Source organism: Lactuca sativa, chromosome 1 (genome assembly GCF_002870075.4).
Source record: "Lactuca sativa cultivar Salinas chromosome 1, Lsat_Salinas_v11, whole genome shotgun sequence".
NCBI lineage: Eukaryota > Viridiplantae > Streptophyta > Magnoliopsida > Asterales > Asteraceae > Lactuca > Lactuca sativa.
Genome location: NC_056623.2, coordinates 10,528,762 through 10,552,981, shown reverse-complemented (window position 1 = coordinate 10,552,981; position 24,220 = coordinate 10,528,762). Strand labels below are relative to the sequence as shown.

At 37.0% G+C, this 24,220-nt stretch overlaps 3 protein-coding genes across 3 annotated transcripts; all 3 read left to right on the top strand.

Annotated features, from left to right (window-relative positions):
• Positions 1-3,046: 3,046 nt before the first annotated feature.
• LOC128127572 (cytochrome P450 81Q32-like) lies at positions 3,047-5,440 on the top strand. Its single transcript, XM_052766203.1, has 2 exons — positions 3,047-4,296; positions 4,559-5,440. Exons 1-2 carry the CDS (start codon positions 3,403-3,405, stop codon positions 5,180-5,182), a joined length of 1,518 nt encoding a protein of 505 aa, XP_052622163.1. The 5' UTR covers positions 3,047-3,402; the 3' UTR covers positions 5,183-5,440.
• A 6,296-nt stretch (positions 5,441-11,736) lies between these two features.
• On the top strand, positions 11,737-14,508 carry LOC128127533 (cytochrome P450 81Q32-like). The gene is made up of 2 exons (XM_052766105.1): positions 11,737-13,364; positions 13,627-14,508. Exons 1-2 carry the CDS (start codon positions 12,471-12,473, stop codon positions 14,248-14,250), a joined length of 1,518 nt encoding a protein of 505 aa, XP_052622065.1. The 5' UTR covers positions 11,737-12,470; the 3' UTR covers positions 14,251-14,508.
• Positions 14,509-20,800: 6,292 nt separating this feature from the next.
• Positions 20,801-23,563, top strand: LOC128127475 (cytochrome P450 81Q32-like). The gene is made up of 2 exons (XM_052765978.1): positions 20,801-22,428; positions 22,691-23,563. Exons 1-2 carry the CDS (start codon positions 21,535-21,537, stop codon positions 23,312-23,314), a joined length of 1,518 nt encoding a protein of 505 aa, XP_052621938.1. The 5' UTR covers positions 20,801-21,534; the 3' UTR covers positions 23,315-23,563.
• The last annotated feature ends 657 nt before the right edge of the window (positions 23,564-24,220 follow it).

The following is a 24,220-nucleotide window of genomic DNA, read 5'->3' as shown; positions in this document are numbered from 1 at the left end:
TTAGTTTATTATGGTTTATTATTATTCTTCTTCTTTTTCTTTTTAAAACCTTTTTGACCAATTTTGATTTATCAACTTATTTTTGTTTTCATTTTTCCATTTTGATTAATTATAACTTAGTAGATTTAGCGTAGCGTTTTAATTTTTAATTTTTTTTATTATTAAATTTAAATGATATTAGATATTTGTTATTTATTTAATTAGTTTATTATGGTTTATTATTATTCTTCTTCTTTTTCTTTTTAAAACCTTTTTGACCAATTTTGATTTATCAACTTATTTTTGTTTTTATTTTTCCATTTTGATTAATTATAACTTAGTAGATTTAGCGTAGCGTTTTAATTTTTAATTTTTTTTATTATTAAATTTAAATGATATTATATATTTGTTATTTATTTAATTAGTTTATTATGGTTTATTCTTCTTCTTCTTCTTCTTTTTTTTAAAACCTTTTTGACCAATTTTGATTTATCAACTTATTTTTGTTTTTATTTTTCTATTTTGATTAATTATAACTTAGTAGATTTAGCGTAGTGTTTTAATTTTTAATTTTTTTATTATTAAATTTTACTTTAAATGATATTATATATTTGTTATTTGTTTAATTAGTTTATTATGATTTATTATTATTCTTCTTCTTTTTCTTTTTTAAACAATTTTGACCAATTTTGATTTATGAACTTATTTTTGTTTTTATTTTTCTATTTTGATTAATTATAACTTAGTAGATTTAGCGTAGCGTTTTAATTTTTATTTTTTTTATTATTAAATTTTGCTTTAAATGATATTATATATTTGTTATTTATTTAATTAGTTTATTATGGTTTTTTTCTTTTTCTTTTAAAAACCTTTTTTACGAATGTTTCTTCATTAACTTATACAAAAAAATTATCTATTATGATGCATTTATTTTATTTTTTTAATATAGAATAAAATATATTTCTAATAATCATATGAATATTCTTAAATTTTACATACAAATTCATGATGAACATACAATAGTTTCACATATATATATATATATATATATATATATATATATATATATATATATATATCAATTTCACATATAAATTCATCAACTCATACATGATCAACAAGTGAATATATATAAACTATTCAATTCATACAAAACATATCAAATTAATCAACTGAAACATACATTCAAACAATTGAAAAAAAAACAATTTCACAGTTTCCAGTTTATATCAATCCAAAGAAATCAAAATAATCAAATTCACAATTTCACAGTTCACACTCAAAATCAATTTCACAGCTTCATAATAAATTTCACAAATTTCACAGATTCATAGCTTCAAAATAATCATTCACATTCACAGCTTCATAAACAATTTCACAGCTTCAAAATAAACAATTTTACAGTTTCCATCAAGTGAAACTAATCAAACTAACTTGTTTTTGCCAGGAAAAATGAAAGCTAGACAGTGGTGAAGCTGCTGGAACGAAAAAAAAAAAAATCACTTCAAATAAGAATCGGTGGTGTTAATGTGAGTTAAAAGAAAAATGCAAACACAATTGGGTCCTGAAAACTAACCTCGCCAGAGATATGAGCACGAAATCGAAGGTCCCGTCGGAATTGGAGGTGGCAGTCGCTTTGGAGGTTATACCGCCGGTGGGACTCGGTTTTGGAGGACAATCGGCGGTGGGAGAAAGGTTTGTAGCCCAATCAGCAGTGGAGAGCGTTGGGAGTCGCCACAGAAACTGCAGATCGCCGGTGTGAAAGAAAGGAGAGGAACGTTCGTCTGGGGAAGACGGACTGGAACATAAAGGACTACGCTAATAGCGGCGACATGGGGCTATTTGCGGCGACAAAATGGAGGGAATCATACACGCACTTTTTGGTGATTACCAACCGTTGGATTGGGTTGGAATTGTAGGGCCAGATTTCGTCTAAGGGTGAGTCAACGGATCGCCCCCTTTAGCGGCGACATGTCGCCGCTAAAGGTGTCGTCTCTAATGCCTTATCACAGGAACAAACCCTATCCGTTGGATTATTTGCCAAACCAATGGTCACGATTGAAAGTAGCTTATCTCCGACGGATCACCGGTGGTTACCTTTAGCGACGTCGTTAATAGCGACGACGGTGGGGTTTTAGCGGCGACATAAAGCGCGTCAAGTCTGGTGTCGCCGCTATTGCTTTTGTCGTCCCAAAAAGCGTCGTCCCTAATACTCCGAATTCTTGTTGTGACTGTTCATCTCTTGAAAATTTGGTGTTTTGTATGATAATCACCAAGATCCACTTCTGCGCAAAATAGTAATGTAACGCGACAAATATGATTTGTTGATTTTGAATTTTCGGTCTCCGCATCCTTGGATATGTCGACCCATTATTTTGCCTAACACAAATTCTTCCTTTGGATTCCACGATTCGGTTGATGCTTTCCTTTTCCTTTGTCGTGGAGGGGTTGGTTCTTGAAGATTTATTCGGGCAGTTTGATTTTTTTATACGAAGTTGTCATCCGACTCGGCGACGGTTTGTGTTTGTGGCTTTTGGGCCTTGATGGGGTTGGGTTTGTAGATAATAAAGGGGAAAGCCGTGAAGATGGTGAACATGTTCCGGGTTACGTTTGACATAGACATATGGTAATATTGTTTCGACACATTGCACTAGTTTTATTTATTTATTTATTTATTTATTTATTTTTGAAACGGCAAACTATCCTACTCCTAATCTAATCCTAAACACCACTTATGTCTCCTAGTGAGACTTGAACCCATGACCTCTCATTTGAGAGAGTCACTCCTTACCGCTAGGCCAAAGACCCTTTGGTACATTGCACTAGTTAGTGTTCTTGAACTAGTAGTAAAAGAGTTCCTCCGACCATATTTTAGGGTGTGGGGTTGTTGGAATACATTTTAATGCAAATACGAATGAAGGAGAGAAAATATAGAAGGTGATGTGAATTAAAGGTTAAAAATAGTGGTATCTATAGAGCTGTAAAGTGGTTTATAATTTTTTTTTTAAAAAAAAATTGCTGCGAGTACTATAGGGCAAGGGAAAGTAAATAAAAGAGATAGTGTTCTCCTCGCACCAACCATGTGGTGGTCCTTTACCTCCCTATGGTGCCAGCTCACCCCATTGCATTGTTACGATGAGGATTGTCCGTCCCCTTGAGTTCGATTGATTTGCAAATGAAATAACATGATTTATTTGAGTTAAATGTTTTTTTTAAGTCCACCCAGCATGGGACCTGTTATATGTATATATTGATTAGATGTCGATATATTGAGACATGTATGGTACGAAGTTTCAAGGTAAATCACGTGTTTATATCTATGTGGTAGACTGGTTGCATTTCCTGTCCATGATCTCACTATAAATATATGTGGTAGCATCGGGATGAGACACATACAAGAAATTAATTAAAACCTGAATAAATATGGAGCCAATATTTTATATATTTTTCTCAATCATTTTCGTGATATGGATTACGAAAGTTGCCCTAGGGAAAATAAGAAATTTACCACCGAGCCCCTTCCCATGTTTACCTATCGTGGGTCATCTTTACCTGCTGAGAAGCCGGCCGCTCTACCGAGCCTTAGGTAAACTCTCCGCCCACCATGGTCCGATGCTCATGCTTCGCTTGGGCGCCCGCCGGGTTTTCTTAGTTTCGTCTCCGGAAGTGGTGGAGGAATGCCTCACCACCAACGACCTTACTTTCGCCAACCGTCCCCGTCTGCTTGCCGGAAAACACCTTGGGTTGGACTACACCACCATTAATTGGTCAAGCCATAATGATAACTGGCGTAGCCTCCGCCGCGTGGTCAGCCATGAGCTTTTGTCATCTTGCCAGGTACGAACCCTTAGCGCCATTCGTGCAGAAGTGGTGCACCACCTGGTTAAGAATGTCATGTACCCTAGAGTAGTAAGGGACGGGATGATGGAGATGAAGTCGGTGTTATTTGAGGTGGTGCTGAATGTGGTGATGATGACGATTGCCGGGAGGAGGTGTGATGTTGAAGGGGGAGAGGCTGGGCGGTTTATGGAGCTTGTCCAGGAGTTGTTTATTGTGATGGGGGCGACCCATGTGTCCGACTATTTGCCATGGTGGAAGTGGGTGGGAGGGAAACACTTAGAGAAGGAAATGGTGACATTAAATGAAAAGTGGCATGCGTTAATGCAAGATTTTATAGAAGAGCAGAGAAGAAAAACCGTGGTGGAGGCGGAGGGTGGTAGCTCCGATGAAAAGAAAAATTTGATTGAATTTCTACTGATGTCGCAACAAAAAGAACCTGAAAATCACAGCGATGAAGTTATCAAGGGATTATTGCAGGTACTCATTAAAATTAGAACATACCTTACATGGTATTGGGAACACAATAACGATGAGAGGCAACATTTTAATACTATTGTTTCGAGTAATACACTAGCAATTTAGCAAAAGAAAATAATTTTATATCATAGTCTACTGATAATATCGTTTTAATTCTTGTTAATATTATAACTAATTCCACTTCGAAATTGAAATTCAAGCATTCGGTTTTTTTTAGTTATATAATATGGCTAAGTTTCCTGATCATTTTCATGTGTGATAGGTACTAATATCAGCAGGAAGCAATACATCGAGTGTAACAATGGAATGGATGTTATCGCTTTTGTTAAATAATCCTGAAGCTCTAAAGAAAGTGCAGACTGAGATTGACAATTGTGTTGGGGAAGATCGTCTAGTTAACGAATCAGATTTGACCAACCTTCCTTATCTTCGTTGTATAATAAACGAGACTATGCGTATATACCCTGCTGCTCCACTCTTGTTACATGAGTCTGCAAAGGATTGTATGGTGGGAGGTTACCACATCCCAAGTGGTACAATGCTACTGATGAACGTGTGGGCGATACAAAATGATCCAAAGAACTGGAAAGACTCTACAATGTTTAAGCCAGAAAGATTTCTAGGGTTAAAAGGTTCGGGAAATGGGTATACCTATAAGCTAATGCCATTTGGGACCGGAAGGAGGAGGTGTCCAGGAGAAAACTTGGGAATGCGTATGATCGGGTTGACAATGGCTACGCTTATTCAATGCTTCGAGTGGGAAAGACCGAGTAACGAGATGATTGACATGACCGCAGGAGTAGGATTGATCGCACCAAAAGCTAAACCCTTGGTGGCGAAATGTCAGTCCCGTGGAGTGATGGCCAAACTGCTATCTCACATGTGAAGATATCAATTATGAGTGTCATTATAAAAGAATATATTTTAATTGCCTAAGGATGTAGTATATGAAAGAGTCGAAGGGTGCAACAGGTAGAGTGGACGCGCGTACCTGGTTGAAATTTTTAGGTCAATTTAATGTATTCTTCTTAATTATTAAGCAATCTAGTTGTTTTGTGGCTATCTTTGTAGCTTAAATTTAATCTTTATTGTTTCTTTTGTAAGCTATTTAAGCATTGTTTCATATTAAATATGATGTGGCAACCTAAAACGTTACGAATTCTTCTCTTCCCATAAGCTATTTAATAGCAGTATAAAAGGTAATTAAAAAGAGTACATTGTTACATTGATTAGTCTAGAAGATGAGTGACAGAATCTCCATAAGGTTTCTCTATTTTGATAGTAATCATTACGGCCATTAGAGTTAACTAATGGAGAATTTTTTTTCCCGAGAAATTAAATATCCTCCTACTTTTTATTCCTACATATCCTCCCACCCAATAAAATTGTGACATGTGTAACATTTGATGCTTATTTAATGAAATTTAATGATATTTTAGGATACTAATAAGACACATGTCATCATTTAAATGGGTAGGAGGATTGGTAGGAACAAAATGTAGGAGGATATTTAATTTCTCTTTTTTCCCCAAGCACTGTATGATGGGAATTATGTGATCCAAAACAATCAGGTGCTAGTATTTAGATCTTATTTTCTTTAAGTTGTATTCATAAATACATATAGGTGTATTTATATATATTTTCACTCATAAATACATATAAATATAGGGTTGAGCCTTTGAACCGATTTTCCCGAACCTCACCGCATAAGCATAAGCGGTTCGATGATCTATTCCTTAATTATTACTCATTTCGTTCTTGTTACTTGTGGGACCGGTACCATCGGTTCTCAGATAATAAAATGATACCAAACCGAAATGGAGGTACTGATTTTTAATTTGTTGGTAATTTTCTTTCCAACGTCGTAACACATTAAAACTTTTGCTACTTATGATAAAACCATCACAATTGTTTCGGTTTATGTTTTTTCAACTTTCTTTTAGTTGTTTATTAAGTTCTTTTAATTTAAATGCGCATGTACTTTTGGCTTTGTAAGTTGTACTTTGTAAAATCGATACTAGTTAGAGATTGGTTGTACCATTGTACCAGTATCGGAACCAAACTGAACTGGTATTGTATAGCACCTTATGGTTTGGTATTTCATTCCTACAAATTTCTCAAATCAGTTTTGGTACCTTTGGATTCGGTACGAGTTTGATCCCATTTCAGTACCTAACTCACCTCTATGTAAATATGTACTTTTTAGTTTTTGTACCCATACTTAAACTACGTATTTCGACATGTATTTAAGTCATTGAGAACATAAGTTGACATTTAAAAGACCTTGTGTTTGTAATGGTTTGCTTTAAGACCGGTGGGTATGGGCAACATGTTATAGCATGTTAAAGCACCAAAAAAATGTCACCTCACATGCCATGTCTGCGTTATAACACCAATTAGAAGAAACGGACAACATGTTATAACATGTTTGTTATAACACCCTCTATTTTCGATATCATATTTTCTTTTTGTTTTTTAAATAAATATAAAAAACAAATATATATTAATAAAACATGTTATTTTTGTAACATCTTGATATTAAGGTATTTCCACTTTTAACCCTTAATATGAGAATTAACTACATTTTATCCCTTAGTGACATTTTGTAATTTTTGGAAGCGGCATGGATACGCTGGGCGTAACCCCAGGTACACTAGGCGTAAGTGGTCATGGTGCAAACCCTAATTTTTGGGTTTGGATTCTAACTAAACATCCTTAACTCCCAAGGACGGTCTTAAATCCTCTTAGTCGCTTCCCCAATATCAATTACCCTACTTATAATAAAGAGCGTCCTACGTACTAAAACATTTCCTGAGCTTCCCTAGTGTTTCTTTACCCCCACTTTTTGCCATCAACTGCTGAAGAGCCTCCCATCCAGTGCCTTCCACCATCTCACGATTACAACTACATGTTACTAGCACTATATAATTTTCGAATGCTAGGCCCCCCTCTATAACAGTTGCACTTAGAGTTGCACAATAGATTTGAATCCAACCTTCGAGAATTATCTAATCTCCATAACATGTAGTTTAATGTATTCACTTAATAATTAGTCGACACTAGTGGAGTCCCTATAAACACAAAGCAAGCAACACTTAAGTATTAAGTTCTAAACTAGATCACTACTAAACCAGGCCACTCTATCTAATCATTTGAAATCCATACTAGCATGCAGTTCTAAGGGTTCATACAACTGGCACACAAAGGCATCGATTCAAGCATCTTACTATGAAATTATGAGCAGATTCTTAGCCCTAATCTAGCATGCTATATACATATGCATATACAGAAATATAAACATGTATGAGTATTTTGGAAAATACTTGCATGAGCTCGGCTGATTGCACACATCATACCATTTTCTTTATAAAATATATTTATGAAAAATCCATTTTCTTGTAAAAAATTACCAATTCCTCAGTTTGAGTTCAAACACACCTGAGAGTGTGCCCGAATCCCTCAAACCAAGACTCTGATACCGACTTGTAACGTCCCAAAAATTACTAAGTGAAAATTTCATTTTATAAGCCAAAAGAAACATCATTCATTCATTTCAATCCTATTAGAACGTGTTAATGTATAAAATAATTATCATAGGACAAATCATGTCATAAAATGCAGAATGTTGGTAGATACGATGCGATCATGTCGTGTCATTCTCTTTCGAACCAGAAGTACCTGAAATCATAAACATAAAGCTGTAAGCACAAAACTTAGTGAGCTTCCCCAGTACCACTCCCACAAACATATAAGACAAAACTGCAAAAATGGTCCTTGTGATATTCAATTTTTTAGGGTTTTAGTCCAAACCATGAATTTTTTGGCTTTGTGGTCCTTTTGGACTAGTTTATATGTGAAAATAGTCCTTCCAAAAATTGAAATGACTAAATACCCTTGGGGTATTTATTTTTCATTTTTCTTTCATTTAATATTTATTTATTTATTTTAACAATTAAAAAATAATATAGGACCCGCCTCTCTCTCTCTCTCTCTCTCTCTCTCTCTCTACAAGACCCATCCCCAAATCTATCCTTTTATTTTTCTTCTTCACCTGATCGATCATCTTCTTCCTCAGAAAAATACACACGTACACTCAAATTGGTACATGGTATTACCCATTAATGCAATAATATGAAGTTTATAAGCCCCAATTTCATATTTTGGATAGCACCAGTCATGGAAGAAGCAATCTATACGAAGATTTATGGTCAACATTAGTGGATGTTCTTTATTTACTGAAACTGTGCTTGCATATGCCGGTGGGTGTTATAGATTGTTGAAAATATTGAACCTTTGTGGATGTGGAAAAACTTCATCTGATAAACCCTTGAAGGTATAAAAGCATCAACCTTTATTATCACAATCAAGTAGTACTCCCTTATTTACACTTTGTTTTTTGCTGCAAATAAGAACACATACCTTTGATTAAAGAAGTCTTGTTCATCTCTCTTTAAACCAAATTTCTTAGTTTTTCAATTCATTTTTCACCTCGATTAGACCTAGCATTTCGATTTTAAGAAGGGAGGCGGATGTGTTTTTTTTTTCCGACCAAAACATATAGGTAAAAACAGGGATAGTCCCTTGTTTCTCGTTTACTTTCTTAACAGACATACATACACACTCATGAGGTGAATCAGAAATATAAATTGCCACCTGAACACATGAAATGAAAATTAACTAGTTTGGGATGAAAATAATAAAGAAAAGAACGAGGGGCAAAGAAAACAAATCAGAAAATAAAAATACCTTGGATTCATTTGCGTTGATTTCGTTACTATCAGCCATGAAAAACACACAACTTCTTTGAATCTCCTTCGCTATTTTCCTTAACTTTCTTCTGGAAATTTAGACAAATAGTTTAGAAACCTAAAACCTACAAGTGTTCTTCGGATGGATCGGCCTTTGGACCGAGCATATCGATCCTAAAAAACCCAGTAAATTCCTCATATTTCAGAGGCTTTTCAGTGTTGAAATGATATCAAAAAAGAGGGAAGCAAAGAATGTGAGAGTTAGAGAGAGAGAGAGAGAGAGAGAGAGAAAGGGGGAGGGAGAATATAAGGGAGGGGGTGGGAGTCGAACAGAAAAGAAAGATAGTAGTGGTTTGTGACCATATAGAATTTCATATGGAGTCTTCATCTGCTGTTTTTTTATTAGAACAAGGTTCTGAACATAGCATGTCGTGTTAGTGGCTTCAGCCCAAAAGAAGACCGATAATTTAGAGTCATAAAGCATGGTCCTTTTGCATCAATCAGAGTGCGATTTCGCCGCTCCGCTACACCCTTTTGTTGAGGTTTCCGAGCAGCACTGTATTGATGCAGTATGCACAAAAATGATACAGGACAACATTCTTGAATTCGGTGCCATTATCACTTAGAATCCCCTTCACCTTCTCGTTGGTCTGATTTTTAATGAGCACAATAAACCTTTTGATAAGTTCAGCAGTTTCTCTCTTATTAGACAAGAAGAATACCCATGTAAAACGTGAGTAATCATTGATTATAACCAAGCAATAAGAGTTTCTATTGATGCTCAGAACATTCACGGGACCAAACAAATCCATATGAAGTAGTTGGAGAGTTTTGTTGATTGTGTTGACCAGTTTGGGATTGTGTGGCTTGCGATGATGTTTTCCTTGAGCACAAGCCACACATTTTTCAAAAGTAATGAAATCCTTTATTCAAAGATCCCGAACAATGTTATTCTTAGCAAGACGATTGAGGTTCTTAGCCAAAGGTGCAAACGAGCCAAGCTACTCGTGAGCTACTCGAGATCGGGTCGTTAAAAGCTCGACTCGAAATCAATTTTAACGAGCCCGAGCCGAGCTCGAGCTTAATATTAAGCTCGTTTATTAAACGAGCCCGAGCTCAAGCCTATGTCATTAAGCTTGATTAGGCTCGCAAGCCTAAACGAGCCTTTATATAATATAATATAATTTTATTTATATATATTAAAATAAAAACATATTAGGGGAATTATGGATTTAGGGTATTAGTAAACGAGCTTCATAACGAGCTCGAGCCGAGCTTAAGCTTATTTAGACACGTCAGATAAAAAACGAGTCGAGCCCAAGCCGATCTTGTATAATTCTTTACGAGCTCGAGCCGAGCTCAGTACAAGGAAGCTCGAATCGAGCTGAGCTCGAGCTCGAGCCTTATATAACTTGAACGAGCCCGAGCCGAGCCTGGCCAGGCTCAGGCTCGGCTCGGCTCGTCTGCAGCCCTATTCTTAGTGTTTGCATGACCGAGACGACGATACCAGAGCATAACATTGTGTTTTGAGACTTTTAAGAATAGACATGTTACTTGCTCGGGAACATTGTGGTTCATGTCGATGATGTATGCATTCCTTTCATGCTCAGATCTCACCAAAATCCAATCCTCTGGTATGATGATATCAGGCTTCAAAAGTTAAACATTCCTTGTTTGTGAAATGAGTTGAAAAACCTTTGTTACAGATCTGAGAGACGCTCAGCAAACTGTGCTTCAACTCTGAAGCGTAATTAACATTTTCAAAGTTCAAAACTCCATTAGTAACCGTACCCTTCTGAGTGGTTTTTCCTCCTCCTCCCGCAAAGTAAACATACCCTCCATTAAACTTCTCAATGTTATGCAGTTGAGAGATGTCTCCTGTCATGTGTCTGGAACAGCCGCTATCAACATACCAAGGTATGATGATATTCCTCTATAGTTGTTCCTGCACAATGTGCGAAATTAGTTAGATTTGGGAACCGAGTCCATAGAGACACTAGGTTGACCATTTCTATCTACACATTAGACTTCTTGCCATACCATATCCTTTGAATCGGATAATGTACTTGACGAATTTAAAGGATGGTGAAGTGATTGGGTCGCAGGACCTTTGGGCACCCATCTATAATAAGGTTTAAGAATTTTATTAATGACATAGATGGGGGATTTGACATTTGATTTTGATTCCTTTTTGTCCTTTGTGTTTGACCTTTTAGGTATCCATCTTTGGTTAGATGATGACCCATGAGATGACTTTGGGGACATCGATCTCAGTTTGACCAATTTCGGTTTCGCCAAAGTATCTCTTGACTTTTGTTTCAAAATCTTTTTGTCTTTATTTTTCTTTGATAGCCTGATTTCGGTCCTTATTTGCATTCCAGTCACCATCACTGGAACGTGACCTCGAGGAATATTTCTTTTGAGAGATCACCAAGATCCATTTCAGCGCAAAATAGTTATGTAATGCGGCAAATATGATTTGTTGATTTTGAATTTTCGATCTCCGCATCCTTGGATATGTGGACCCATGATTTTGCCTAACACAAAATCTTCCTTTGGATTCCATGGTTTGGTTGATGCTTTCCTTTTCCTTTGTCGTGGAGGGGTTGGTTCTTGAAGATTTATTTGGGTAGTTTGATTTTCTTATACGAAGTCGTCATCCGACTCGGTGGCGTTTTGTGTTTGTGGCTTGGTGAGGGTTTGGCTTTTGGGCCTTGATGGGGTTGGGTTTGTAGATAATAAAGGGGAAAGCCGTGAAGATGGTGAACATGTTCCGGGTTACGTTTCGCATAGACATATGGTAATATTGTTTTGGACACTTTGCACTAGATAGTGTTCTTGAACTAGTAGTAAAAGAGTTCCTCCAACCATATTTTAGGGTGTGGGGTTGTTGGAATACATTTTAATGCAAATACGAATGAAGGAGAGAAAATATAGAAGGTGATGTGAATTAAAGGTTAAAAATAGTGGTATCTATAGAGCTGTAAAATGGTTTATAATTTTTTTTTTAAAAAAAAATTGCTGCGAGTACTATAGGGCAAGGGAAAGTAAATAAAAGAGATAGTGTTCTCCTCGCACCAACCATGTGGTGGTCCTTTACCTCCCTATGGTGCCAGCTCACCCCATTGCATTGTTACGATGAGGATTGTCCGTCCCCTTGAGTTCGATTGATTTGCAAATGAAATAACATGATTTATTTGAGTTAAATGTTTTTTTTAAGTCCACCCAGCATGGGACCTGTTATATGTATATATTGATTAGATGTCGATATATTGAGACATGTATGGTACGAAGTTTCAAGGTAAATCACGTGTTTATATCTATGTGGTAGACTGGTTGCATTTCCTGTCCATGATCTCACTATAAATATATGTGGTAGCATCGGGATGAGACACATACAAGAAATTAATTAAAACCTGAATAAATATGGAGCCAATATTTTATATATTTTTCTCAATCATTTTCGTGATATGGATTACGAAAGTTGCCCTAGGGAAAATAAGAAATTTACCACCGAGCCCCTTCCCATGTTTACCTATCGTGGGTCATCTTTACCTGCTGAGAAGCCGGCCGCTCTACCGAGCCTTAGGTAAACTCTCCGCCCACCATGGTCCGATGCTCATGCTTCGCTTGGGCGCCCGCCGGGTTTTCTTAGTTTCGTCTCCGGAAGTGGTGGAGGAATGCCTCACCACCAACGACCTTACTTTCGCCAACCGTCCCCGTCTGCTTGCCGGAAAACACCTTGGGTTGGACTACACCACCATTAATTGGTCAAGCCATAATGATAACTGGCGTAGCCTCCGCCGCGTGGTCAGCCATGAGCTTTTGTCATCTTGCCAGGTACGAACCCTTAGCGCCATTCGTGCAGAAGTGGTGCACCACCTGGTTAAGAATGTCATGTACCCTAGAGTAGTAAGGGACGGGATGATGGAGATGAAGTCGGTGTTATTTGAGGTGGTGCTGAATGTGGTGATGATGACGATTGCCGGGAGGAGGTGTGATGTTGAAGGGGGAGAGGCTGGGCGGTTTATGGAGCTTGTCCAGGAGTTGTTTATTGTGATGGGGGCGACCCATGTGTCCGACTATTTGCCATGGTGGAAGTGGGTGGGAGGGAAACACTTAGAGAAGGAAATGGTGACATTAAATGAAAAGTGGCATGCGTTAATGCAAGATTTTATAGAAGAGCAGAGAAGAAAAACCGTGGTGGAGGCGGAGGGTGGTAGCTCCGATGAAAAGAAAAATTTGATTGAATTTCTACTGATGTCGCAACAAAAAGAACCTGAAAATCACAGCGATGAAGTTATCAAGGGATTATTGCAGGTACTCATTAAAATTAGAACATACCTTACATGGTATTGGGAACACAATAACGATGAGAGGCAACATTTTAATACTATTGTTTCGAGTAATACACTAGCAATTTAGCAAAAGAAAATAATTTTATATCATAGTCTACTGATAATATCGTTTTAATTCTTGTTAATATTATAACTAATTCCACTTCGAAATTGAAATTCAAGCATTCGGTTTTTTTTAGTTATATAATATGGCTAAGTTTCCTGATCATTTTCATGTGTGATAGGTACTAATATCAGCAGGAAGCAATACATCGAGTGTAACAATGGAATGGATGTTATCGCTTTTGTTAAATAATCCTGAAGCTCTAAAGAAAGTGCAGACTGAGATTGACAATTGTGTTGGGGAAGATCGTCTAGTTAACGAATCAGATTTGACCAACCTTCCTTATCTTCGTTGTATAATAAACGAGACTATGCGTATATACCCTGCTGCTCCACTCTTGTTACATGAGTCTGCAAAGGATTGTATGGTGGGAGGTTACCACATCCCAAGTGGTACAATGCTACTGATGAACGTGTGGGCGATACAAAATGATCCAAAGAACTGGAAAGACCCTACAATGTTTAAGCCAGAAAGATTTCTAGGGTTAAAAGGTTCGGGAAATGGGTATACCTATAAGCTAATGCCATTTGGGACCGGAAGGAGGAGGTGTCCAGGAGAAAACTTGGGAATGCGTATGATCGGGTTGACAATGGCTACGCTTATTCAATGCTTCGAGTGGGAAAGACCGAGTAACGAGATGATTGACATGACCGCAGGAGTAGGATTGATCGCACCAAAAGCTAAACCCTTGGTGGCGAAATGTCAGTCCCGTGGAGTGATGGCCAAACTGCTATCTCACATGTGAAGATATCAATTATGAGTGTCATTATAAAAGAATATATTTTAATTGCCTAAGGATGTAGTATATGAAAGAGTCGAAGGGTGCAACAGGTAGAGTGGACGCGCGTACCTGGTTGAAATTTTTAGGTCAATTTAATGTATTCTTCTTAATTATTAAGCAATCTAGTTGTTTTGTGGCTATCTTTGTAGCTTAAATTTAATCTTTATTGTTTCTTTTGTAAGCTATTTAAGCATTGTTTCATATTAAATATGATGTGGCAACCTAAAACGTTACGAATTCTTCTCTTCCCATAAGCTATTTAATAGCAGTATAAAAGGTAATTAAAAAGAGTACATTGTTACATTGATTAGTCTAGAAGATGAGTGACAGAATCTCCATAAGGTTTCTCTATTTTGATAGTAATCATTACGGCCATTAGAGTTAACTAATGGAGAATTTTTTTTCCCGAGAAATTAAATATCCTCCTACTTTTTATTCCTACATATCCTCCCACCCAATAAAATTGTGACATGTGTAACATTTGATGCTTATTTAATGAAATTTAATGATATTTTAGGATACTAATAAGACACATGTCATCATTTAAATGGGTAGGAGGATTGGTAGGAACAAAATGTAGGAGGATATTTAATTTCTCTTTTTTCCCCAAGCACTGTATGATGGGAATTATGTGATCCAAAACAATCAGGTGCTAGTATTTAGATCTTATTTTCTTTAAGTTGTATTCATAAATACATATAGGTGTATTTATATATATTTTCACTCATAAATACATATAAATATAGGGTTGAGCCTTTGAACCGATTTTCCCGAACCTCACCGCATAAGCATAAGCGGTTCGATGATCTATTCCTTAATTATTACTCATTTCGTTCTTGTTACTTGTGGGACCGGTACCATCGGTTCTCAGATAATAAAATGATACCAAACCGAAATGGAGGTACTGATTTTTAATTTGTTGGTAATTTTCTTTCCAACGTCGTAACACATTAAAACTTTTGCTACTTATGATAAAACCATCACAATTGTTTCGGTTTATGTTTTTTCAACTTTCTTTTAGTTGTTTATTAAGTTCTTTTAATTTAAATGCGCATGTACTTTTGGCTTTGTAAGTTGTACTTTGTAAAATCGATACTAGTTAGAGATTGGTTGTACCATTGTACCAGTATCGGAACCAAACTGAACTGGTATTGTATAGCACCTTATGGTTTGGTATTTCATTCCTACAAATTTCTCAAATCAGTTTTGGTACCTTTGGATTCGGTACGAGTTTGATCCCATTTCAGTACCTAACTCACCTCTATGTAAATATGTACTTTTTAGTTTTTGTACCCATACTTAAACTACGTATTTCGACATGTATTTAAGTCATTGAGAACATAAGTTGACATTTAAAAGACCTTGTGTTTGTAATGGTTTGCTTTAAGACCGGTGGGTATGGGCAACATGTTATAGCATGTTAAAGCACCAAAAAAATGTCACCTCACATGCCATGTCTGCGTTATAACACCAATTAGAAGAAACGGACAACATGTTATAACATGTTTGTTATAACACCCTCTATTTTCGATATCATATTTTCTTTTTGTTTTTTAAATAAATATAAAAAACAAATATATATTAATAAAACATGTTATTTTTGTAACATCTTGATATTAAGGTATTTCCACTTTTAACCCTTAATATGAGAATTAACTACATTTTATCCCTTAGTGACATTTTGTAATTTTTGGAAGCGGCATGGATACGCTGGGCGTAACCCCAGGTACACTAGGCGTAAGTGGTCATGGTGCAAACCCTAATTTTTGGGTTTGGATTCTAACTAAACATCCTTAACTCCCAAGGACGGTCTTAAATCCTCTTAGTCGCTTCCCCAATATCAATTACCCTACTTATAATAAAGAGCGTCCTACGTACTAAAACATTTCCTGAGCTTCCCTAGTGTTTCTTTACCCCCACTTTTTGCCATCAACTGCTGAAGAGCCTCCCATCCAGTGCCTTCCACCATCTCACGATTACAACTACATGTTACTAGCACTATATAATTTTCGAATGCTAGGCCCCCCTCTATAACAGTTGCACTTAGAGTTGCACAATAGATTTGAATCCAACCTTCGAGAATTATCTAATCTCCATAACATGTAGTTTAATGTATTCACTTAATAATTAGTCGACACTAGTGGAGTCCCTATAAACACAAAGCAAGCAACACTTAAGTATTAAGTTCTAAACTAGATCACTACTAAACCAGGCCACTCTATCTAATCATTTGAAATCCATACTAGCATGCAGTTCTAAGGGTTCATACAACTGGCACACAAAGGCATCGATTCAAGCATCTTACTATGAAATTATGAGCAGATTCTTAGCCCTAATCTAGCATGCTATATACATATGCATATACAGAAATATAAACATGTATGAGTATTTTGGAAAATACTTGCATGAGCTCGGCTGATTGCACACATCATACCATTTTCTTTATAAAATATATTTATGAAAAATCCATTTTCTTGTAAAAAATTACCAATTCCTCAGTTTGAGTTCAAACACACCTGAGAGTGTGCCCGAATCCCTCAAACCAAGACTCTGATACCGACTTGTAACGTCCCAAAAATTACTAAGTGAAAATTTCATTTTATAAGCCAAAAGAAACATCATTCATTCATTTCAATCCTATTAGAACGTGTTAATGTATAAAATAATTATCATAGGACAAATCATGTCATAAAATGCAGAATGTTGGTAGATACGATGCGATCATGTCGTGTCATTCCCTTTCGAACCAGAAGTACCTGAAATCATAAACATAAAGCTGTAAGCACAAAACTTAGTGAGCTTCCCCAGTACCACTCCCACAAACATATAAGACAAAACTGCAAAAATGGTCCTTGTGATATTCAATTTTTTAGGGTTTTAGTCCAAACCATGAATTTTTTGGCTTTGTGGTCCTTTTGGACTAGTTTATATGTGAAAATAGTCCTTCCAAAAATTGAAATGACTAAATACCCTTGGGGTATTTATTTTTCATTTTTCTTTCATTTAATATTTATTTATTTATTTTAACAATTAAAAAATAATATAGGACCCGCCTCTCTCTCTCTCTCTCTCTCTCTCTCTCTACAAGACCCATCCCCAAATCTATCCTTTTATTTTTCTTCTTCACCTGATCGATCATCTTCTTCCTCAGAAAAATACACACGTACACTCAAATTGGTACATGGTATTACCCATTAATGCAATAATATGAAGTTTATAAGCCCCAATTTCATATTTTGGATAGCACCAGTCATGGAAGAAGCAATCTATACGAAGATTTATGGTCAACATTAGTGGATGTTCTTTATTTACTGAAACTGTGCTTGCATATGCCGGTGGGTGTTATAGATTGTTGAAAATATTGAACCTTTGTGGATGTGGAAAAACTTCATCTGATAAACCCTTGAAGGTATAAAAGCATCAACCTTTATTATCACAATCAAGTAGTACTCCCTTATTTACACTTTGTTTTTTGCTGCAAATAAGAACACATACCTTTGATTAAAGAAGTCTTGTTCATCTCTCTTTAAACCAAATTTCTTAGTTTTTCAATTCATTTTTCACCTCGATTAGACCTAGCATTTCGATTTTAAGAAGGGAGGCGGATGTGTTTTTTTTTTCCGACCAAAACATATAGGTAAAAACAGGGATAGTCCCTTGTTTCTCGTTTACTTTCTTAACAGACATACATACACACTCATGAGGTGAATCAGAAATATAAATTGCCACCTGAACACATGAAATGAAAATTAACTAGTTTGGGATGAAAATAATAAAGAAAAGAACGAGGGGCAAAGAAAACAAATCAGAAAATAAAAATACCTTGGATTCATTTGCGTTGATTTCGTTACTATCAGCCATGAAAAACACACAACTTCTTTGAATCTCCTTCGCTATTTTCCTTAACTTTCTTCTGGAAATTTAGACAAATAGTTTAGAAACCTAAAACCTACAAGTGTTCTTCGGATGGATCGGCCTTTGGACCGAGCATATCGATCCTAAAAAACCCAGTAAATTCCTCATATTTCAGAGGCTTTTCAGTGTTGAAATGATATCAAAAAAGAGGGAAGCAAAGAATGTGAGAGTTAGAGAGAGAGAGAGAGAGAGAGAGAAAGGGGGAGGGAGAATATAAGGGAGGGGGTGGGAGTCGAACAGAAAAGAAAGATAGTAGTGGTTTGTGACCATATAGAATTTCATATGGAGTCTTCATCTGCTGTTTTTTTATTAGAACAAGGTTCTGAACATAGCATGTCGTGTTAGTGGCTTCAGCCCAAAAGAAGACCGATAATTTAGAGTCATAAAGCATGGTCCTTTTGCATCAATCAGAGTGCGATTTCGCCGCTCCGCTACACCCTTTTGTTGAGGTTTCCGAGCAGCACTGTATTGATGCAGTATGCACAAAAATGATACAGGACAACATTCTTGAATTCGGTGCCATTATCACTTAGAATCCCCTTCACCTTCTCGTTGGTCTGATTTTTAATGAGCACAATAAACCTTTTGATAAGTTCAGCAGTTTCTCTCTTATTAGACAAGAAGAATACCCATGTAAAACGTGAGTAATCATTGATTATAACCAAGCAATAAGAGTTTCTATTGATGCTCAGAACATTCACGGGACCAAACAAATCCATATGAAGTAGTTGGAGAGTTTTGTTGATTGTGTTGACCAGTTTGGGATTGTGTGGCTTGCGATGATGTTTTCCTTGAGCACAAGCCACACATTTTTCAAAAGTAATGAAATCCTTTATTCAAAGATCCCGAACAATGTTATTCTTAGCAAGACGATTGAGGTTCTTAGCCAAAGGTGCAAACGAGCCAAGCTACTCGTGAGCTACTCGAGATCGGGTCGTTAAAAGCTCGACTCGAAATCAATTTTAACGAGCCCGAGCCGAGCTCGAGCTTAATATTAAGCTCGTTTATTAAACGAGCCCGAGCTCAAGCCTATGTCATTAAGCTTGATTAGGCTCGCAAGCCTAAACGAGCCTTTATATAATATAATATAATTTTATTTATATATATTAAAATAAAAACATATTAGGGGAATTATGGATTTAGGGTATTAGTAAACGAGCTTCATAACGAGCTCGAGCCGAGCTTAAGCTTATTTAGACACGTCAGATAAAAAACGAGTCGAGCCCAAGCCGATCTTGTATAATTCTTTACGAGCTCGAGCCGAGCTCAGTACAAGGAAGCTCGAATCGAGCTGAGCTCGAGCTCGAGCCTTATATAACTTGAACGAGCCCGAGCCGAGCCTGGCCAGGCTCAGGCTCGGCTCGGCTCGTCTGCAGCCCTATTCTTAGTGTTTGCATGACCGAGACGACGATACCAGAGCATAACATTGTGTTTTGAGACTTTTAAGAATAGACATGTTACTTGCTCGGGAACATTGTGGTTCATGTCGATGATGTATGCATTCCTTTCATGCTCAGATCTCACCAAAATCCAATCCTCTGGTATGATGATATCAGGCTTCAAAAGTTAAACATTCCTTGTTTGTGAAATGAGTTGAAAAACCTTTGTTACAGATCTGAGAGACGCTCAGCAAACTGTGCTTCAACTCTGAAGCGTAATTAACATTTTCAAAGTTCAAAACTCCATTAGTAACCGTACCCTTCTGAGTGGTTTTTCCTCCTCCTCCCGCAAAGTAAACATACCCTCCATTAAACTTCTCAATGTTATGCAGTTGAGAGATGTCTCCTGTCATGTGTCTGGAACAGCCGCTATCAACATACCAAGGTATGATGATATTCCTCTATAGTTGTTCCTGCACAATGTGCGAAATTAGTTAGATTTGGGAACCGAGTCCATAGAGACACTAGGTTGACCATTTCTATCTACACATTAGACTTCTTGCCATACCATATCCTTTGAATCGGATAATGTACTTGACGAATTTAAAGGATGGTGAAGTGATTGGGTCGCAGGACCTTTGGGCACCCATCTATAATAAGGTTTAAGAATTTTATTAATGACATAGATGGGGGATTTGACATTTGATTTTGATTCCTTTTTGTCCTTTGTGTTTGACCTTTTAGGTATCCATCTTTGGTTAGATGATGACCCATGAGATGACTTTGGGGACATCGATCTCAGTTTGACCAATTTCGGTTTCGCCAAAGTATCTCTTGACTTTTGTTTCAAAATCTTTTTGTCTTTATTTTTCTTTGATAGCCTGATTTCGGTCCTTATTTGCATTCCAGTCACCATCACTGGAACGTGACCTCGAGGAATATTTCTTTTGAGAGATCACCAAGATCCATTTCAGCGCAAAATAGTTATGTAATGCGGCAAATATGATTTGTTGATTTTGAATTTTCGATCTCCGCATCCTTGGATATGTGGACCCATGATTTTGCCTAACACAAAATCTTCCTTTGGATTCCATGGTTTGGTTGATGCTTTCCTTTTCCTTTGTCGTGGAGGGGTTGGTTCTTGAAGATTTATTTGGGTAGTTTGATTTTCTTATACGAAGTCGTCATCCGACTCGGTGGCGTTTTGTGTTTGTGGCTTGGTGAGGGTTTGGCTTTTGGGCCTTGATGGGGTTGGGTTTGTAGATAATAAAGGGGAAAGCCGTGAAGATGGTGAACATGTTCCGGGTTACGTTTCGCATAGACATATGGTAATATTGTTTTGGACACTTTGCACTAGATAGTGTTCTTGAACTAGTAGTAAAAGAGTTCCTCCAACCATATTTTAGGGTGTGGGGTTGTTGGAATACATTTTAATGCAAATACGAATGAAGGAGAGAAAATATAGAAGGTGATGTGAATTAAAGGTTAAAAATAGTGGTATCTATAGAGCTGTAAAATGGTTTATAATTTTTTTTTTAAAAAAAAATTGCTGCGAGTACTATAGGGCAAGGGAAAGTAAATAAAAGAGATAGTGTTCTCCTCGCACCAACCATGTGGTGGTCCTTTACCTCCCTATGGTGCCAGCTCACCCCATTGCATTGTTACGATGAGGATTGTCCGTCCCCTTGAGTTCGATTGATTTGCAAATGAAATAACATGATTTATTTGAGTTAAATGTTTTTTTTAAGTCCACCCAGCATGGGACCTGTTATATGTATATATTGATTAGATGTCGATATATTGAGACATGTATGGTACGAAGTTTCAAGGTAAATCACGTGTTTATATCTATGTGGTAGACTGGTTGCATTTCCTGTCCATGATCTCACTATAAATATATGTGGTAGCATCGGGATGAGACACATACAAGAAATTAATTAAAACCTGAATAAATATGGAGCCAATATTTTATATATTTTTCTCAATCATTTTCGTGATATGGATTACGAAAGTTGCCCTAGGGAAAATAAGAAATTTACCACCGAGCCCCTTCCCATGTTTACCTATCGTGGGTCATCTTTACCTGCTGAGAAGCCGGCCGCTCTACCGAGCCTTAGGTAAACTCTCCGCCCACCATGGTCCGATGCTCATGCTTCGCTTGGGCGCCCGCCGGGTTTTCTTAGTTTCGTCTCCGGAAGTGGTGGAGGAATGCCTCACCACCAACGACCTTACTTTCGCCAACCGTCCCCGTCTGCTTGCCGGAAAACACCTTGGGTTGGACTACACCACCATTAATTGGTCAAGCCATAATGATAACTGGCGTAGCCTCCGCCGCGTGGTCAGCCATGAGCTTTTGTCATCTTGCCAGGTACGAACCCTTAGCGCCATTCGTGCAGAAGTGGTGCACCACCTGGTTAAGAATGTCATGTACCCTAGAGTAGTAAGGGACGGGATGATGGAGATGAAGTCGGTGTTATTTGAGGTGGTGCTGAATGTGGTGATGATGACGATTGCCGGGAGGAGGTGTGATGTTGAAGGGGGAGAGGCTGGGCGGTTTATGGAGCTTGTCCAGGAGTTGTTTATTGTGATGGGGGCGACCCATGTGTCCGACTATTTGCCATGGTGGAAGTGGGTGGGAGGGAAACACTTAGAGAAGGAAATGGTGACATTAAATGAAAAGTGGCATGCGTTAATGCAAGATTTTATAGAAGAGCAGAGAAGAAAAACCGTGGTGGAGGCGGAGGGTGGTAGCTCCGATGAAAAGAAAAATTTGATTGAATTTCTACTGATGTCGCAACAAAAAGAACCTGAAAATCACAGCGATGAAGTTATCAAGGGATTATTGCAGGTACTCATTAAAATTAGAACATACCTTACATGGTATTGGGAACACAATAACGATGAGAGGCAACATTTTAATACTATTGTTTCGAGTAATACACTAGCAATTTAGCAAAAGAAAATAATTTTATATCATAGTCTACTGATAATATCGTTTTAATTCTTGTTAATATTATAACTAATTCCACTTCGAAATTGAAATTCAAGCATTCGGTTTTTTTTAGTTATATAATATGGCTAAGTTTCCTGATCATTTTCATGTGTGATAGGTACTAATATCAGCAGGAAGCAATACATCGAGTGTAACAATGGAATGGATGTTATCGCTTTTGTTAAATAATCCTGAAGCTCTAAAGAAAGTGCAGACTGAGATTGACAATTGTGTTGGGGAAGATCGTCTAGTTAACGAATCAGATTTGACCAACCTTCCTTATCTTCGTTGTATAATAAACGAGACTATGCGTATATACCCTGCTGCTCCACTCTTGTTACATGAGTCTGCAAAGGATTGTATGGTGGGAGGTTACCACATCCCAAGTGGTACAATGCTACTGATGAACGTGTGGGCGATACAAAATGATCCAAAGAACTGGAAAGACCCTACAATGTTTAAGCCAGAAAGATTTCTAGGGTTAAAAGGTTCGGGAAATGGGTATACCTATAAGCTAATGCCATTTGGGACCGGAAGGAGGAGGTGTCCAGGAGAAAACTTGGGAATGCGTATGATCGGGTTGACAATGGCTACGCTTATTCAATGCTTCGAGTGGGAAAGACCGAGTAACGAGATGATTGACATGACCGCAGGAGTAGGATTGATCGCACCAAAAGCTAAACCCTTGGTGGCGAAATGTCAGTCCCGTGGAGTGATGGCCAAACTGCTATCTCACATGTGAAGATATCAATTATGAGTGTCATTATAAAAGAATATATTTTAATTGCCTAAGGATGTAGTATATGAAAGAGTCGAAGGGTGCAACAGGTAGAGTGGAAGGTACGCGCTGGTTGAAATTTTTAGGTCAATTTAATGTATTCTTCTTAATTATTAAGCAATCTAGTTGTTTTGTGGCTATCTTTGTAGCTTAAATTTAATCTTTATTGTTTCTTTTGTAAGCTATTTAAGCATTGTTTCATATTAAATATGATGTGGCAACCTAAAACGTTACGAATTCTTCTCTTCCCATAAGCTATTTAATAGCAGTATAAAAGGTAATTAAAAAGAGTACATTGTTACATTGATTAGTCTAGAAGATGAGTGACAGAATCTCCATAAGGTTTCTCTATTTTGATAGTAATCATTACGGCCATTAGAGTTAACTAATGGAGAATTTTTTTTCCCGAGAAATTAAATATCCTCCTACTTTTTATTCCTACATATCCTCCCACCCAATAAAATTGTGAGATGTGTAACATTTGATGCTTATTTAATGAAATTTAATGATATTTTAGGATACTAATAAGACACATGTCATCATTTAAATGGGTAGGAGGATTGGTAGGAACAAAATGTAGGAGGATATTTAATTTCTCTTTTTTCCCCAAGCACTGTATGATGGGAATTATGTGATCCAAAACAATCAGGTGCTAGTATTTAGATCTTATTTTCTTTAAGTTGTATTCATAAATACATATAGGTGTATTTATATATATTTTCACTCATAAATACATATAAATATAGGGTTGAGCCTTTGAACCGATTTTCCCGAACCTCACCGCATAAGCATAAGCGGTTCGATGATCTATTCCTTAATTATTACTCATTTCGTTCTTGTTACTTGTGGGACCGGTACCATCGGTTCTCA

What these genes read in the sequence shown, in the direction of transcription:
- LOC128127572 (XM_052766203.1), top strand. Translation starts at nt 3,403, where the DNA reads ATGGAGCCAATATTTTATATATTTTTCTCAATCATTTTCGTGATATGG. An exon ending in TTATCAAGGGATTATTGCAG is followed by an intron (nt 4,297 to 4,558) that starts GTACTCATTAAA and finishes CATGTGTGATAG; the next exon opens with GTACTAATATCAGCAGGAAG.
- LOC128127533 (XM_052766105.1), top strand. Translation starts at nt 12,471, where the DNA reads ATGGAGCCAATATTTTATATATTTTTCTCAATCATTTTCGTGATATGG. An exon ending in TTATCAAGGGATTATTGCAG is followed by an intron (nt 13,365 to 13,626) that starts GTACTCATTAAA and finishes CATGTGTGATAG; the next exon opens with GTACTAATATCAGCAGGAAG.
- LOC128127475 (XM_052765978.1), top strand. Translation starts at nt 21,535, where the DNA reads ATGGAGCCAATATTTTATATATTTTTCTCAATCATTTTCGTGATATGG. An exon ending in TTATCAAGGGATTATTGCAG is followed by an intron (nt 22,429 to 22,690) that starts GTACTCATTAAA and finishes CATGTGTGATAG; the next exon opens with GTACTAATATCAGCAGGAAG.